At 48.5% G+C, this 16,038-nt stretch overlaps 1 protein-coding gene across 1 annotated transcript in view; it reads right to left on the reverse strand.

The window, feature by feature from the left end:
• Positions 1-280: 280 nt before the first annotated feature.
• COL1A1 (collagen type I alpha 1 chain) overlaps positions 281-16,038 on the reverse strand; it is a 34,611-nt gene continuing 18,853 nt past the window's right edge. The window contains exons 26-51 of the mRNA XM_029572429.1: positions 15,496-15,549; positions 14,453-14,506; positions 14,303-14,356; positions 14,135-14,188; positions 13,260-13,304; positions 13,040-13,138; positions 12,287-12,394; positions 11,835-11,942; positions 10,994-11,047; positions 10,818-10,871; positions 10,035-10,142; positions 9,867-9,920; positions 7,453-7,506; positions 6,832-6,993; positions 6,205-6,312; positions 5,728-5,835; positions 5,392-5,445; positions 5,188-5,295; positions 4,739-4,792; positions 4,507-4,614; positions 3,894-3,947; positions 3,548-3,655; positions 3,158-3,440; positions 2,689-2,879; positions 2,328-2,570; positions 281-1,891 (exon numbers count right to left, since the gene is read on the reverse strand). Coding sequence (XP_029428289.1) covers positions 1,745-1,891; positions 2,328-2,570; positions 2,689-2,879; positions 3,158-3,440; positions 3,548-3,655; positions 3,894-3,947; positions 4,507-4,614; positions 4,739-4,792; positions 5,188-5,295; positions 5,392-5,445; positions 5,728-5,835; positions 6,205-6,312; positions 6,832-6,993; positions 7,453-7,506; positions 9,867-9,920; positions 10,035-10,142; positions 10,818-10,871; positions 10,994-11,047; positions 11,835-11,942; positions 12,287-12,394; positions 13,040-13,138; positions 13,260-13,304; positions 14,135-14,188; positions 14,303-14,356; positions 14,453-14,506; positions 15,496-15,549 — 2,628 coding nt within the window. The 3' untranslated portion in view covers positions 281-1,744. The remainder of the gene's footprint in view (positions 1,892-2,327; positions 2,571-2,688; positions 2,880-3,157; positions 3,441-3,547; positions 3,656-3,893; positions 3,948-4,506; positions 4,615-4,738; positions 4,793-5,187; positions 5,296-5,391; positions 5,446-5,727; positions 5,836-6,204; positions 6,313-6,831; positions 6,994-7,452; positions 7,507-9,866; positions 9,921-10,034; positions 10,143-10,817; positions 10,872-10,993; positions 11,048-11,834; positions 11,943-12,286; positions 12,395-13,039; positions 13,139-13,259; positions 13,305-14,134; positions 14,189-14,302; positions 14,357-14,452; positions 14,507-15,495; positions 15,550-16,038) is intronic.

A 16,038-nucleotide genomic window follows, 5' to 3' on the forward strand; every position in this document is an offset into this window, starting at 1 on the left:
AGAAGGGACCTCTGAGATCTCCAAAACTAAATCCACAACATGCAAAGCTTGGGTGGCTCCAATGCAAATGACTTCAAGCTGCAGAGAATCCAGCTTTCTCCAAGAGCAGCGGGGCTCCTAGGTCTCTGCACCACAGGGAAGGTGAAATGAGATCCCCTCACTGCCCTGGAGCTACCGCACCCCCAGTCCCAGCCTTTGCTTTACCAAGGACAGAGAAGGCCACTGCCATAACCCATGCGTGAACACTGCCACACCAGAGAAGACTCCACGGGACTAAGCGTTGGTTTGGATCATTTCACATGCTTTATTTCAGCAGTCAAAATAATTAAAAACATCTCAAATTATTATACATATACAAAATAGGTACAGATCCTTGGTCACTATTACCCCTCCCTCCCCCAGAGGAGCATCAGCCTCTAGAACATGGCTGAGAAAGAAGAAGAAGAGGAGGAAGAATAAGGGGGGGAAGGAAGGAGCCTTGAAGGAGGTCTGAGAACAAGAGGGAGGGAGGGAATGAGAGATGCACAGACTAGAAAGGGAAAGAGAGGGGAGAGGAGGATCCACCTGCTTCACTTTGAAAAGACAGAGTTACACACCTTGTGTTCTTTCAAAACTGCTTTTTTATTAAAACAAAAAAGTGTAGAAATAGCACCTTTGAAACCCCCCCTTGTGTCCCTGGGCAAAGAAGATGTCCCTGCGGATTATAGCACCAAATGAGCCCTGCAGCTCCACTGGGAAATCAGTGAGCTCATGCCAATGCGTTCTCTACAGGACCCGAACTAGACATTAGCACTTCTTTTTTTTTTTTCCCCGTTGAAGAAGATAAAGTCACTTTGTTCCTTTCATCAAAACGTAAAACCCAAACCCTGGGGTTAGAAAGCGAACACGACGCATTGAACCCTTGGCTTTGATTTTGGAAGCAGGATGGGTGAGGTAGCTTTCCAAAGATATAAACGCAGATCAAAAAAATGGGTCCAATTTCCTTATTAAATGTTTTGGGGGTTTTTTTGGCAAGGGGTCTGAACTTTGACCTTTAAAAAAAACAAAATAAAACCAAAAACACATTGTCCCTCGCTTTCCGTTCTTATTCGTTCGGGCATTAAGAGAAAACTCCTTTGCCGACCCACCAAAATTGGAAAAAAATACCTCCCCCTCAAAAAAGAAAGACATTCGTTTTTTGGGTTTTTTTCGTTATAATATGAGGACAACAAGTACCACACAGGTTTGATTTTTCATATTTATTATTGCCACCTGAACGAAAAAAAAAATGTTGAAAAAAAGGTACATTTACAACAACTTTGGCACGTCATGTCTTCCCTTCCATGAAATAAAAAAAAAAAAAAAAAAGAACCATGAAGACACAACCCCACCACGGTGACTCAAAGTTCATTATTTTTCCAACTCCAGGATTTGTTTTTCGGTGGGGTAGGTTTTAACACTTTTGACAAACAAAGCATCAATGTCTTGTCCCCACAGGAACGTTCAATTTTCAAAGTGTTCCTTTGTACATTTTGGAGGAGAGCTTCATTCCAAGAAACCCCCCGAATCTGTCTTCATGGGGTGAAAGGTCAAGCAAGTGGACCCCATTGCTGGATTTTCTCTTTTTAAGTGGGGCTGGTATTTTTTTTAAGGGGCTTTTTAATACTTTAACGGAAACAAAAAAAAAATAGTTTTAGAGATGATGGATAGAAAGACAAATTCAAGTCCATGTGAAACTCTCTCTTTTTTTTTGGAAGGGGGGGGTTTATGAGAAGCAGACTGGGCCAACATCAAAGCCAAATTCCTGGTCAGCTGTGCCAATGTCCATGGGGGCAATATCGATGACGGGAAGGCGGGAGGTTTTCGTTGTCTTGTACTCGATAACGGTCTTTCCCCAAGCACCGGTGTGTTGCTGCAGGCAGAGAGGACGGAAATGAAGGAAAAAGCAAAAGTCAGAAAATCCGGATATACAAATATGGATACACACACTATACTTTGGAAAATGTATGAGAACCAATCCATACGTTCTCTTCTCGAGGCTTCAGTGATGTTACTCTCTGAAATCTCAAGAGTCCTAACAATCACACTCAACAAGCCGAGACTAGTATTACCACATAACCACCCATCCAAGATAAAAATATATTTAACCTCTAGTGAGTTATGCATTGCGTCACCCACAACCCAGCAAAAAAGACTGAGAAACTACCAGCTAATCCTATAGGGCATATCCCAGGAACATCTGTTATCACTCCTCACGGACAAGCAACTATTCATTGCTAGCGTCTATGTGATCAGGCTGGGTCAGGGGGTTCTGGGGGAAGGAAGAGACAGCAGAGAGGGGGGCTTACCGTGCAGCCGTCCTCGGTGACACTATAGGTGAAGCGGCTGTTGCCTTCTGGCCTGATCTCGATCTCATTGGAGCCTTGCAGGAGCAGGGCCTTCTTCAGGTTGCCAGTCTCCTGGTCCATGTAGGCAATGCTGTTCTTGCAATGGTAGGTGATGTTCTGGGAGGCTTCGGTGGCCATGAGGCGCAGGAAGGTCAGTTGGATGGCAACATCAGCTGGGTTGGAGCCTTCACCGCCATATTCGAACTGTGACAAGACCAGAGAGGAAAGCAGAGATTTAGTTAACGGGCCACCTTTCTTCCTTTGGATAAAATGGTGTGTCGATACCTCCCATGCCCATAAAGAACCTTATGCTTCCACTCACCTGGAATCCATCACTCATTGCCTCGCCAAACCACACATGTTTCTTCTCCTTGGGGTTCTTGCTGATGTACCAGTTCTTCTGTGCAATGCTAGCCTGGGTTGGGTAGACACAGGTCTCGCCAGTCTCCATGTTACAATAAACCTTGATGGCATCCAAATTGCAGCCTTGGTTAGGATCAATCCAGTAGTTGCCTGGAAAGGGGGAGGAGAGAGACAAAACTGGGATGAGCTTTGGCCAGTGGGTTTGTAGCAGCTGAGGGGGAATGTAATCAGCTTGTAGTGGTGAGTGCAGCCTGCCTGTGTTACAGTAGAAAAGGTTAATGGAGTGGTTTGACACATTTTTCCAAACACATTACAGTTCTAGAGATCACCATAGTGATTATTAATTAGATATTGGACACTAATGTTCATTACATGCAGCCCATCTGCAGTGTGAAGGGGAAAGCAGAGAGAATGAGCAGCAGGCTTACCGCTCTTCCAGTCAGAGTGGCACATCTTCAGGTCACGGCAAGTGCGGGCAGGGTTCTTACGGGTACCCTCGGGGCTGCGGATGTTCTCGATCTGCATGCTCAGGCTCTTCAGGGTGGTGTCAACCTCCATGTCACGGTCGCGCATGACGTTGGCGTCATCAGCTCTGTAATAGCGGCCACCATCGTGGGATTTCTCTTGAGGAGGCTGAGGGAGGAACTGGAAGTCGAAGCCGCCGCTGGGTGGGCCGGGAGGTCCAGGAAGACCAGGGGGACCAGGGGGACCCTGTTAAAGGAAGACAAATAGATGTAAATGGAGAGCCATTCATTGGCTATAGAAAATGCAATCAGTGATGGCACCAAGGAGAAAAATCTAAATATTTTGTAACTCACAGCTGGACCAGCATCTCCATTGCGACCACGTGGGCCAGGTGGACCAATAGGACCGGGCAGACCATTGGAGCCATCTTTGCCAGAGGAACCAGAAGAGCCAGGGGGACCCTAGAGAAAAACAAAACAAGTCACATCTCAGTTTTCTGGCTCCAGAGGATAGAATAGGTCACCAGAAAACAAAATGGCACAGGAACAAGAGAGAATAAGGAAAGTCAGTTAGATGTTAAATGATAAATATATGTACTTTGAAAAAACTATTCTATTACTGCGTAGATAAGCCCAGTGCAGCTGTTTATGGAAGCAGGTTGGAGAATGAAGCAAGAGCTGTTGACTGCAGTGCACTTACCCTTGGACCAGCAGGACCAGAAGATCCAGAAGGACCTTGATCACCAGGAGATCCCTAAAACAGTAAGTAAACATTAGGTCACTGAAATCAATTCAAGTAAGTTAGTAAAACTAAAGAGATGTGCATTTCCAAGTCTTATGGCCAATTGATTTCCACCCAATCTGTGTATCTGTTTCAAAGCTTTTGAAAATAGGGCCCTGGTTGTTACTGAAGACGGCAAAAGGCACTGACTAGTCACCTTGCATCAAAATTCATGTAAAAAGACACCGCGTTTGTCTTTCTTAGTGAGCCACAGTGCACAATAGGCTGAGGCCACTAACTCCATGCACTAGGACCAAGCCCTGCTTCTTCTAGATGCATTACGTCAAGGATCAATCTCTCTGAGCTACTGGGTGGGCCCTAGGCCTATCCTCCTCTCCACTGTAGGGAAGGCCTAATGTCTGACATTCTCAGCTGTATCGTGGGCCTACCTCAGCTGAAATATAGGCCTAAGGTTTGTCAGTTTAAACTGCAGAATAAGCCCGATATGTGATGTTTTAAGTCTTGGGTTAATGTGCTTGTGTTTTGCACACAGCCCTGGGCAAAGCTCTCTGCCTGAAGAATATATACTTACGGAAGGACCAGGTGGACCCTGACCGCCGTTGAACCCTCTGTGGCCTTTCATGCCTCTCTCACCCTGTTCACCAGCTTCACCCTTGTCACCACGTGCACCTTGAGGACCCTGGACAATTGGAAGAAAAAAAAAAAGTGTCTTCTCAGCACTTGACCAAATAAAATCTCTCTCAAAATATTTTAAAATTCACTTGTGCTTTTGTTTCAAACCAGCAGCTGAACAAGGAACTTACCCCAGGGCCACGAGCACCAGCGGGACCAGCGGGGCCAGCGGGACCAGCAGGACCCTAGAACATAAGAAAAAGACACAATAGTTGGATGTTTATACCAATGAACGGCTTCTATTGTGGTCCGATCATTAGTTGCAACAAAACTACTTCAAAAAAGATTTTGAACCACACTGCAGACTCCCAGTCCCTCTCCCCATGCCCCAAGGAGTTCTCCTCAGCAGTGAGCTGATACATGAGGAAGTTTAGATATTAGTAGATCATAAAGCTTCAAGCTTAACCGTCATTAAATTGCCCTTAACGGGATAGTCAACTGGCATCTCAGAGTATTCTTTCAAGGCTGTTGTTTCGCTCTGCCTTTGCTTTTACCAACCAAGGTTGTGGAAAAAGGCAGAAGAAGTGAGTTTTCATCTGGGTTTTAGTCATTTCTGGGCGTTAAGAGAAAATCCACTTACGGTCTCACCACGATCTCCGTTCTTGCCAGAAGGACCGACTGGGCCAGGAGCGCCAGGAGCACCGGGAGCACCAGGAGGACCAGAAGGACCATTCTCACCACGATCACCCTATTCAGAGCAAATAAAGGGCATTTTAGAATCAAATTGGGACGAAGCTGAGAGAGTTTAGTCACAAGCGGCTGACCTGTTGCAGGTCCCACTCACCTTAGGTCCAGCAGAACCGTCTCGGCCAGGAGCACCTTCAGCGCCAGGAGACCCCTAGAGACACACAGATGAGGTTCAGTTAGTGACCCATGGAAATGACTTTGTCTCACTGGTATTATTAGTGAACAAGGCTGGTTAACTATTATAGTTTCCACAAGATGAGTTTAACTGCTTGGACCGATGAGAAGCCCAGCCCAAAGAGTATCCCGAGCATGCGAGTTTATCGGAGTCCTGAGCAGGTTGTGCTTCTCCAAGCCACTGGCCAAACGTTTTCTGGGGTTCAGTTTTGGTTTTTTTTTGCATCTGTTGATGGCGCTGCAGGAAATGTGTGTTTACCTCGCGTCCAGCCTCGCCAGCAGGACCAGCCAGGCCGGGTGGGCCAATGGGACCAGGGGGACCGCGCTCTCCACTGGGACCACCTGGGCCTTGTTTACCGGGTTCACCCTGTGGAGGGAAGAAGACGTTTCAGACAAAAGGAAGATAGCAGAGAGCAGAAGAAGTGTCAACAGGGCTCAGGTTAGAGAGAGGGGGACACCCGTTTATTCTGCATCTCACGTCTCGCTGTGCTAGCCACTTCTCCCCGTTCAGAGATCCCACTGCCTCAGCCCTTTCCCCCATCACTGGCACAGGTGCACAGTGGAGTATCCCTAGTTCATTCTGACTTTATTTTTTTAGTCAACCAATCAGCGACGTCTTACAGTGCAACCAGACATTTCTATGAAAGTGTTACAAAAAAGATTCGCTGAAGGGGCCTAAGTCATGTTCAATTCTTTCCTATCTGGCTCAAAGGCGAAGGTACCAGGTGCTACTCACAGATGGGCCGGGGAGACCAGAGAATCCTCTTTCACCTCTCTGTCCGGGCAGACCAACCACACCACGCTGTCCAGCAATACCCTGAGGTCCTGGGATACCGGGAGCTCCCTGGAAAAGAGAAAAGGGCGTGAGGAACGAGGCTCGTGGAGAGACGTGCACGGTGGTGAAAAACGTGACACCTCCCCCACCCCAAACTATGCTGCTTTAGAAAGGAGCCCGCAGCAGCAGGGTGCTGAGAGGGGAATTACCTATTGTTTCTTATTTTTGACTAGGATTTTATTTTAGACTTGTGATAAAGCTTCCGCTCTCGACCCCCTCAGGCTGCCCCTGGGCTATACGATGGTCATCTCTGCAAACTCCTTTCCAGCGGTTAAAGGGGGTAGAGATGGATTTGTGATTTCCATCCTTGTAAAAAGAAGTTCTTTTGTAGGCTGCACAAGGAGGAAATACCCTGTCTTTTTGGACAATGGCTTGCAGATAAAGTTCCTCCTGAGCAGACGTGTCCCACAATTTGGCTGGCACCGTGTTCCCCTCCCCCACCAGTGCCAGAACAGCCGACTGAGGTCCCTGTCAGACAGCAATGACATTCAGGAGAGAGAGAGAGAGAGAGAGAAAAACCCCACTTACAGCAGGACCGTCGGAACCGGGAGAACCTTTCTCGCCACTTGGACCAGGTGTACCAAGAGGCCCAGGCTCACCAGGGCGACCAGCAGGACCAGTCTCACCGCGAGCTCCCTTTTGACCTTCCTTTCCACCGGGGCCAGCTGGGCCAGGGGGACCGGCATTACCCTGGGAAGAAGAGAGAGACCAACAAGTCAGACTTGAAAGAAAAGCAGACATAAGTAGGGAGATCCTGTTAGTCCACACCTAGCAGGGGTAGGGGGTGGGGGGGGGGGGGGGCTGATTGACAGAGCGCGCTTCTGGTCCACAACAAAGGATCAGCCACAGAGAGGAATTTCTAAGGAGCAAATAAAACTGAACCCGAAGAGCCTCTCAAGCCATCCACCTGCTACCTCCCATAGTAGTGCATTACTAAACCCAGGGCTGGGATAGCAGACCAGCTCCACAGGACATCTCAAACCATGCCCAGATATTTGCAGTTATCTGGGAGAAGTCTCATCCCTGCCCCCTCCATCCCTTTCCGCTCTTGCCTGAGTTCAAGGATTTGTAGGCTTACTCTGTCCCCTTTACTACCCCGAACTAGCAGGCAAGGCAGGTGCAAAAACCGAAAAGAATGAAAGCACTTACAGAGGGACCAGGGGGACCGACTCTTCCAACGGCACCAGGGAAGCCAGTAGCGCCCTGAGGGAGAAAGAAGGTACATGTGATCGCTCATAACATGGACAAGCAGCAGCTCTTCCCTTCCTGGACAGCGGAGGCCTGCAAACCTGGGCATGTGACTTGGATCAGGAAGAAGCAACTGCATGCTCACAAAATGGGGAGGAGGGCAGGATTGTGAGGTCTGCTGTGAGTTTGTCATGCGTCCTACAGCCGTCTCCAGCCCACATCAGCTGAGACCCCCCCTACCCACTGCTTCTCAAAGTCCAGTGAGCACCAAGGACGGGTGCCTGCAGGAGGTGCAAAGGAGCTCATTTGCCCCCCACTCCCTCCTGGATTTTAATGACCTAAATGTTTTTATAACTATTTCTATAATTTTATTTTTTTTTTTTTGGAACATCAGTATTTCTTTTTTGTGGGCACCAATGGCGGCAGTAATGCTTTCTCAGTCTGTCATATCCCACTGGCGAGATGAGTTTTGACTGTGCGTTAATCCTCTGTCCCCCAGACCCGGAACCATCCCGTCCCCGGACTGCTGCCGCCCCTGCTTTTCTGTTTCCAGCCAGCAGCGACGGGCAGTCTCCTGCAGCAACAGGAAGTTGTCATAGGAAAAGTCAACTAGCTCGGGACCATGTGCCCTCCTCAGTGTGCACCTCACATCCCACTGGAAAGCATCCCAGTGTTTGTTATTCTCAGTGTTATCTTTCTGGAAAAAAAAAAAAAGGGGGTCGACATTCACATGCAGGATGCATGAGGTTTTGGGGGTTTTTTGAGGGCCCTCCGGATAAATCAAGCAGACGGAGGAAAAAAGGTCCTGGTGCACAGTACCAGCACATACCTCCTGTAAAAACCAAAAAAAATGCCCAAGCCTAAGTTTTTCTGAGTATTGAGGATAAGGTGATCACAGGCCCAACCACAGTGCCTGTGTTACCCTTTCCTGGCAGGACGCTGCAGCCCGCTGGTCTTCACTGGTGGGCGCCCATCCAGGTACTATCCAGGGCCTGAGCCTAAGTAGCTTCTGAAATCTAAGAGGCGCAGGTTCTCCCAGGACAGTGATGTCGGGGATCCCACTATTAGGGATGATAAGTGGCGTCCCTGGGTGCCCACAATGACTGATACCCTCGTTAACTGAGCGGCTAATTTCTTTTATTTTCTAACGTGTATCAGATACAATTGCTTAACAGAACATAGGGCTTGCATTGCTAGGCAAACATCTGAACATCAATTACATGTAAGGTTAAAATAAGCTGTGTTCACAAACTAGATCTGAGATTTCAGAACCAGCAACGTGGCTTTCATGAACAGAATTTATAGACTTTAGCAAACAAAATAGTAAAAAAGGACACATGACTTCTCTCACTGTCAAAAGGAACCGAAATCGCCAATATCACGTTTCCAAAATGGATTAGCGTTCCCCGTTTCCGTCAAGTTCTAAGAATGGACCCCAGAGGTTCAGCCTCCGATCCCCTCCCTCCTCAGGCCCTGCGCGCTCAGCATCGAATGGACTGTAATCCTGGTGGGAACAGGGGACTGTGCCTGTTCAGCATTAAAGGGGTAACGAGGGGGCCTTTGTACTGCCCTCCCCCCTCTCTGGGTAACAGTACCCATGCTGCTCGACAGGGCGGGCCAGAACTGGCAGCCGTCATTTTTTAAATCCTCGTGCGTGATTTATGGCACGGACTTTGACCCTCCCTGGATTTAGGCGGGGGGGGGGGGGGGGCGGTGTTGCACCCAGAAGTCACAGGGCAGCGGGAGAGGGCCCAGTCTGTGGGCATCTTCAGGACTGGGGCCCCCTAGGCACCCGCCTATGTTGCCTGCGCTTAAATCCGGCCCCGAATATTATCCTCCCCCTCTGTGGGTGATCGTGTCGGTGCTGTTTCATGGCGCGGGCGTTTTAACCCGTGCGCGATTTGTGGCCCGCGCTTTGCGCCTGCCGGCCCCGCCACGCATTTCAAAAGGAGTTTCCTTTGGGAAAAACCGTGCTTGCGGGCTGGTACCCAGGGGCCTGCAGGCTCCCCCGCAGGGTTTTAAAAATGGCTCCCTAGATCTTTTAAGCCCGAACTCCACTTTCTCGATTTGAAGCACAAGGCTTATGTATTTATTTGCATCTTCCATGTTGTGCCCGGTACAGATTACAATATAAACACTGGTGATGACAGAAAGACAGGATTATTAAATGGCTGCCCAGCATCTCTAGAAAGCCCTTTCTTTCCTTAGGAGCCCAATAGGTGTCCCTCCAATTAGCTAATGGCTGTTATCTTGCATTTTACTTGGGATTTTACTTGGAAACTACGCAAACAATGTTTTCTATCTGAGAAAGCTTCATGTTCTCCACAAGGCCCTCAGACTTTCAAGAGGTAAGTAAGGACTGTCGTTCTACTCACAGGGGGTCCAGCGTTACCGCGCTCTCCCTTGGAACCAGGGGCACCAATAGCACCCTAGAAAGATAAAGGAAAAAAAGACACAGGAAAGGTGAGATCATATCTTAGCCTGGAGGTAAACTGATAATAATCCACCCAGCAAGAAGGAGAGAGAGAGCTGAAGCCACTCACAGCGGGGCCGGGAGCTCCAGTTGGGCCAGAAGGGCCGGGGGCACCAGCATCACCTTTAGCACCAGCATCTCCAGCTTCACCTTTTCCACCAGGTTGGCCATCAGCACCCTGCATGGAAGAAACAGTGAGGTAAGCAGGCGAATCCATGTGGTGGGAAGGGGGGTTAGGCAATAAAGCAGTGGATCATTGGGGGGGGGGGGGGGGGGGGCGTTAAAATGAGAAAAGAGCCCGAAGAGGGCTGCATTGGTTCGCTCAGACCAGATGGGCCGGGCTTCCTCTAATAATGCACTGGGTGGAGGTTTCATGTAAGTCACGCATTACCCAAAGAGTTTCTACTGCCATCAGGGCTTCGGTAGAGCAAGAGCTTAGCCAAAGCCTTCCTTCTTGTAATGTTTAAACTTGTCCTCAAGAGACCAATCGGGTCGTTAGGTAGCAGATACCCCATGCCAACGTGCGCATCAAATATAAAGGCTAATTTGTGGCCCTCCCCACCCCCAAACTTCTTATTAATTCTTACGTGGCCACTAATATTCATCAGTAGATGCCCATGACGGCACCAAACTGTAGAGTCATTTGCTTCTAATTTAGTTGGGTGACCAATGGTGGGTCTATAAAAACCGACCTGAACTAGCTAGCCACATCAGGAATTTGCTATGTGGCCACCAAAATCACAGGAATACAAGTTAAATGCGGTTTGCATTTCCAACACACACTTCTCCTAAGGGATATTACTGGGGATGCTTTTGAAGGTTTCCACTCTAAGAGCTTTCATTTAGTACTCACAGGAGGACCAGCAAATCCAGCAGGGCCAGGGGGACCATGTTCACCACGCTCACCCTAAAACAGGAGAGAAGGAAAAGCAAGAGAGAGGTACAGTCAGCGGAGGTATCAGACAACATGGCAGGAGCTGGAAGCTCCCCCACCCACAAAGGCAGGGAAATGGAAAGAGGAGAACTTACAGGGGCACCACGGGCACCGGTGGGACCAGAAGGACCAGAGGGACCACCTTCACCCTGAGCAAAGAAAAGAAGTGCATTAGCAGTCCGACTGACCAAGTCTCAGGAAAATTAGATCTAAATTCAGAGCATTTTCCCTTCACACAGGACCCCAGGACGCCCAGCAGTGATTCCTGGTATGACAGAGTAGGGTCACACCATCCCATTCAGTTGCACACCTCTTGACAACTTCCAAAGAGGAAACAAGAGAGAACAGCATCACCGTCGTTGTTGTTACTTAGTTCCAGGTAGGTGAGCTGAAGCAAAAGTGACCTGCTCCAAGTTTACCCAGGCAGTAAGTGGCAGAGCTGGGACTGGAACTCACAAGTCCTTGCTCTTAATCCCATGCTCTGACAGTGAGAACGTGCATTCAAGGACTGATGCGTCCTAGGCAGGCTGGCAGTCAGAGAATCTGGTACACTGCAGAGCCGAGAGGTTTCTGCACCAGGAGAATATCAACCACATAGGGACGTTAGGCTCTGCTGCAGGGCTGGATTTAGGCGGGGGGGTTGCACCCAGAAGTCACAGGGCAGGAGGAGAGGGCATCTTCAGGATTGGGCGCCCTAGGCACACGCCTATGTTGCCTGTACCTGAATATTAACCTCCTCCTCTGTGGGTGACCGTGTCGGAGCTGTTTCATGGCGCAGGTGGGAAGGGAATAAAACAGAGGGAATGTTGCTTTCTAACAATGTGGGAGCCCAGTTAACAGGAGGAAGAATTTGAGTTTCTTGCTGCTCCCGTCGCCTGCAGATTTCACCCTATTTGTCAGTTCATCAGGAAGTGGGGGGCCAGTTGCCATCCTTACCTTGTCACCAGGAGAACCAGCTGGGCCAGGTGGACCAATTGGACCTGTCAGACCTCTTATGCCATCTTTGCCAGGAGCGCCATCGCCGCCCTTTGGACCATGATCGCCCTAGAGGAGGACAACAGACAGAGCTCTTTAAGGTTCCCTGAGAGTTGCTCGAACACAGGCAGGTGAGCAGGACTTGTGGATGACTCGACTTGCACGACCGATTGTGTGCAACTGCGCATGCCCGCTTGACAGCTTCTGGCTATGAAGGAAGTGAGAGCAGGAGAGAGAAAGATGGGAGGAAGGCAAAAGAAGTCAGAGACAGAAGGTTGAAAGTGGCTGGTGGGGCAAGAATTAGTCTTGCACGAAGGAAGAAAGAGGAACCTGCGGATTATTGACTAAAGAGAGCACTGGGAAAGCTATTTTTTCATTTGGTCTTTGGCGTGGGCTTATTTTTGGATACTTACTCTGTCGCCCTTTGCACCAGGCAGGCCACCAGCACCGCGTTCACCGGGCATTCCCTGCAGACCGGGAGCACCTTGAGCACCAGGAGCGCCAGGAGCACCAGCTTCACCCTAAATCGAGAGAGTGAAGAAAGAAAATGACTGAAACCCAGAGACCCTTGGGGAGACACCAATGAAGCTCAACATGTTACAGACCTTCAACAGGAGCATTTTAACGGAGGCTACTGTATGGCACCCATCCCTCCCCCCCCCCCCCCCCTGCACAGACACCACATGCACAAATCTTTGCAATAAAGTGAACTCAAAGGCCACTGGAATACAACGTGGGCTCCCTGTCAGACAGGGGATCCTGCTTGCAGAGGAAAGAACAGCAATGCTGTGCCCATTGCTTGTGATGCATCTCTTAGCCAGGAATGGCTCTTTCAGAGGATGAGGAGGAACTGCAAGCACCGTTCCTAAGGAAAAGCACTAGGTTCACGATCCCAAGAGCAGAGAAATTAAACCTCAACTAAATCTCTTCATTTTGCTTTCGTTAGGGGGTGGGAGGGAGGAAGTTGAAGAATGGCCCAGTCAGAACTGGTGCTTCCCTGCACATCTCGAGACCTTTCCTTCCCTCAGAGGCTGCTGTCATCACCAGAGCAGGAAGCAGGGGCACATCACCCACCTAGCCTCTTACTTTTCTCAGCCCTCTGTCTACCTCTCACTAGCTTGATTCAGTGACGGAGCGGAGAGGAGAATATGGAGGAAGCCCCTTACCTTAGCACCATCATTGCCAGGAGATCCATTAGAACCACGGGGACCCTGGGGGCCAGGAGCTCCTTGAGTACCACGTTCGCCAGGGAAACCTCTCTCACCCTATAGTTAGGACATAAAAGGAAGCAGGTTAGGAGCAGTCGGATGGGGATCCGAGTCGCAAACAATCGATTACGGGCAAGGAAGAGAGAAAAGACAGGTATAAGAGAGGGGATCTACTTACTCTTCCACCAGCAGGACCTGGGCCGCCAGCATCACCAGGAGCACCCTGTTATACAACAAGGAGGAAGGTCATTCGGATCAACTAGAGGCATCAATTCACAAATATCGCAAAGAAACACGTAGCCACCTCTTCCACAAACAGTGTCTGGGAAAGGAGACTCAGCTGAGAAAAACCAGGCAAAGGAGGTATGAGAATGCAGACTGGGAGTAGGGAGCAGAAAGAGAAGAGGGCATGGATGAAGAAAAAGGGGTTGCAGGGAGATGAAGGATTTGGAACTATAGGGAGGGAGGGAGGGAAAACACAGCGAGACATTGAAGAGCCTAGAGACTGGAGAAAAGGAGGAGGGGGAAACGTTGAGTCAGGAAAGAGGTTTCAGTGGCTAGGGGAGGCCATGAAGGATGGGTCACAGGAACAGCAAAGAGAAGGATGTGGGCTTCTAGGGAAGGCTATAGAAGGGGTCAAACAGGAAGGCAAGAGAGCACAGCTAGAGGTTAACTGCAGGCCACAATGGAAGGGTCACTCAGATTCTGAGCACCCTGATTGGCTGAAACCCTAGACCTTGCTCCCCTACAAAGCCCCTGGGTCCCTGGCAGGGCCTCTCTCAGTAGGCAGAAGCCTCAAGCAAAGAGCAAATGGGAAGTTAGCCTTGTTCCTCCCCCCCCCCGATGGTATCTCACCATGAATATCACACTGAGTTCCTAATCTAGTACTGCTAGGGCCTGGGAGAGGCATAAGTCAGTGGAACTAACCTAGATTTTCATAGCCTTTATCCATGGGAAGCCCTTCTTTTCACTTGTTAACCTGCTCTCTCTCTCTCTCTCTCTCTCACATTCAGGCTTTGGTAGTAAGTTGTACAGAGCTGCTCCGGCACTCACCTGTTCACCGGATTTGCCAGATTCACCAGCAGGGCCGGGAGGTCCGGGCAGACCCTAGCAGATAAGAAAACAAAACGAAAGGTAAAACTTGAGTTGCAGCGGTCATGTTTAAATGAGAAAAACCTGCCCACTTTCCTTGCTGTTTTACCAGCTGTTTTCTGGACTTACCTGGAATCCAGGGCCACCACTGGGACCGGCTTCACCTCTATCACCAGCAGGACCCTGCCAAAGGAAACACAGGGATCAATCAGATTTCATTTCATTCACTGATCAGGAATAGTGGAGATTCCATCATGCCTAACAGAGGTCCATACTTACAGCAGGGCCAGGGGGACCTTGAGCACCAGCTTCACCATCTTTACCAGAAGCTCCCTGCAGAGAAACAGAGGATCATTAACAGCTAGCAAGTCTTCTGCTAGTCACAAGGTAATGTTTACTTGGACAGCTAGAGAAAGGGTCAAGATGCCATGCTGCCTCTGAAGTAGCACTCACAGCTTCCACTGGAGGGATCAGCCAAACATTCAGGCCTTGCTGATTCTACACTAGAAAGCTTTTCATACTGAGCACAGCCAGGAGAGACACTCCTTAGTGAACTGGCCTTCACGAATTTAGAATTAATAGACTCATCTGGGTTTCTCAGCGGTTCTAATGGAACTTGACCGGACCCAACTCTACTTGGACCTAAGAATTCTCACAGTTGCTAAAGAGAGTCCAAAGGCTTTCTATAGAACAAATACTTTACAGAAACATATTTCAAGCATGTCAAAAGCATATTTACTTCTCATATCAATTAATTTGTACACATCTACAATGGAGCTGAACTCAGCAGTATTGGAAGTAACCACTTGTCTGGATCTTCGTTTTACTGAACTGTGAAATCTGACGCCAACATTATGTACACAGAATAACTAAACTTTCAGAGGTCCACATCCAGCAATCCAATGAGCAAATAAATGACCCGGGTAAAGTTGTACATGTAATTATATCCGGATCTTCAGCAGGACTTATCTGGATAACTTTATGACCAGACTAACTAGTGTGTGCTGAATATACGTGCACACCAGCTAAAGTTTAACCAGACTCCGGTAATGCCTGCAACCCTGCCACTTTTTATATGTGAGGAATGATTCGCACCAAATTTACATGCTCAGCAAGGTGGGTAATTTAAAACCCAAAGATTTTTCTGGCTAACTCCCAAAGTTAACAGGACAAATCTTTTCAGTATGGATCTCACTGTATCTACATGTAAAAAGAAAACTATCAGTTACTACATATGCAATTTTACAATGAGCACTAATAATTAGCTAATAACTAGTAAATAACGGAAGCTTCAGTGCTATAAACAGATGCAGAATACTCACAGCAGGACCAGCAGGACCAGGAGCACCTCTCTCACCACTTTTGCCAGCCTCACCCTAAATTAAAATAAAAAAAAAACCAAATAATCAGTTAAGTCCTGGAACATTGGCCAGAAAAATACTACTGAGAAATATGTGGTTGTTTAGATACTTCGGGTATTTTCAGAGACACAGGAAGTCCAGAAAACTGCCATTTTGTAATTTTACCTGTAAATAAAGTCACCAGGAAGTGACATCACAAGATAAGACCATATGCTTCCTTCATCTTAAGCAATTTCTCCAGAAAAAAAAAGGCAGCTTTTTCTCACAGGGATTTTTAGTTTAGATATGTTCTGTTTCTTTTTAGCTATGGATTTGTTGCGGTTTTAACCAAAGAGCTATAAGAACATAAGAAATTGCCATGCTGGGTCAGACCAAGGGTCCATCAAGCCCAGCATCCTGTTTCCAACAGAGGCCAAACCAGGCCACAAGAACCTGGCAAGTACCCAAATTCTAAGGAGATCCCATGCTACTGATGCAATTAATAGCAGTGGCTATTCCCTAAGT

The sequence above is a fragment of the Rhinatrema bivittatum genome, chromosome 12 (genome assembly GCF_901001135.1).
Source record: "Rhinatrema bivittatum chromosome 12, aRhiBiv1.1, whole genome shotgun sequence".
NCBI classification, from domain to species: Eukaryota; Metazoa; Chordata; class Amphibia; order Gymnophiona; family Rhinatrematidae; genus Rhinatrema; species Rhinatrema bivittatum.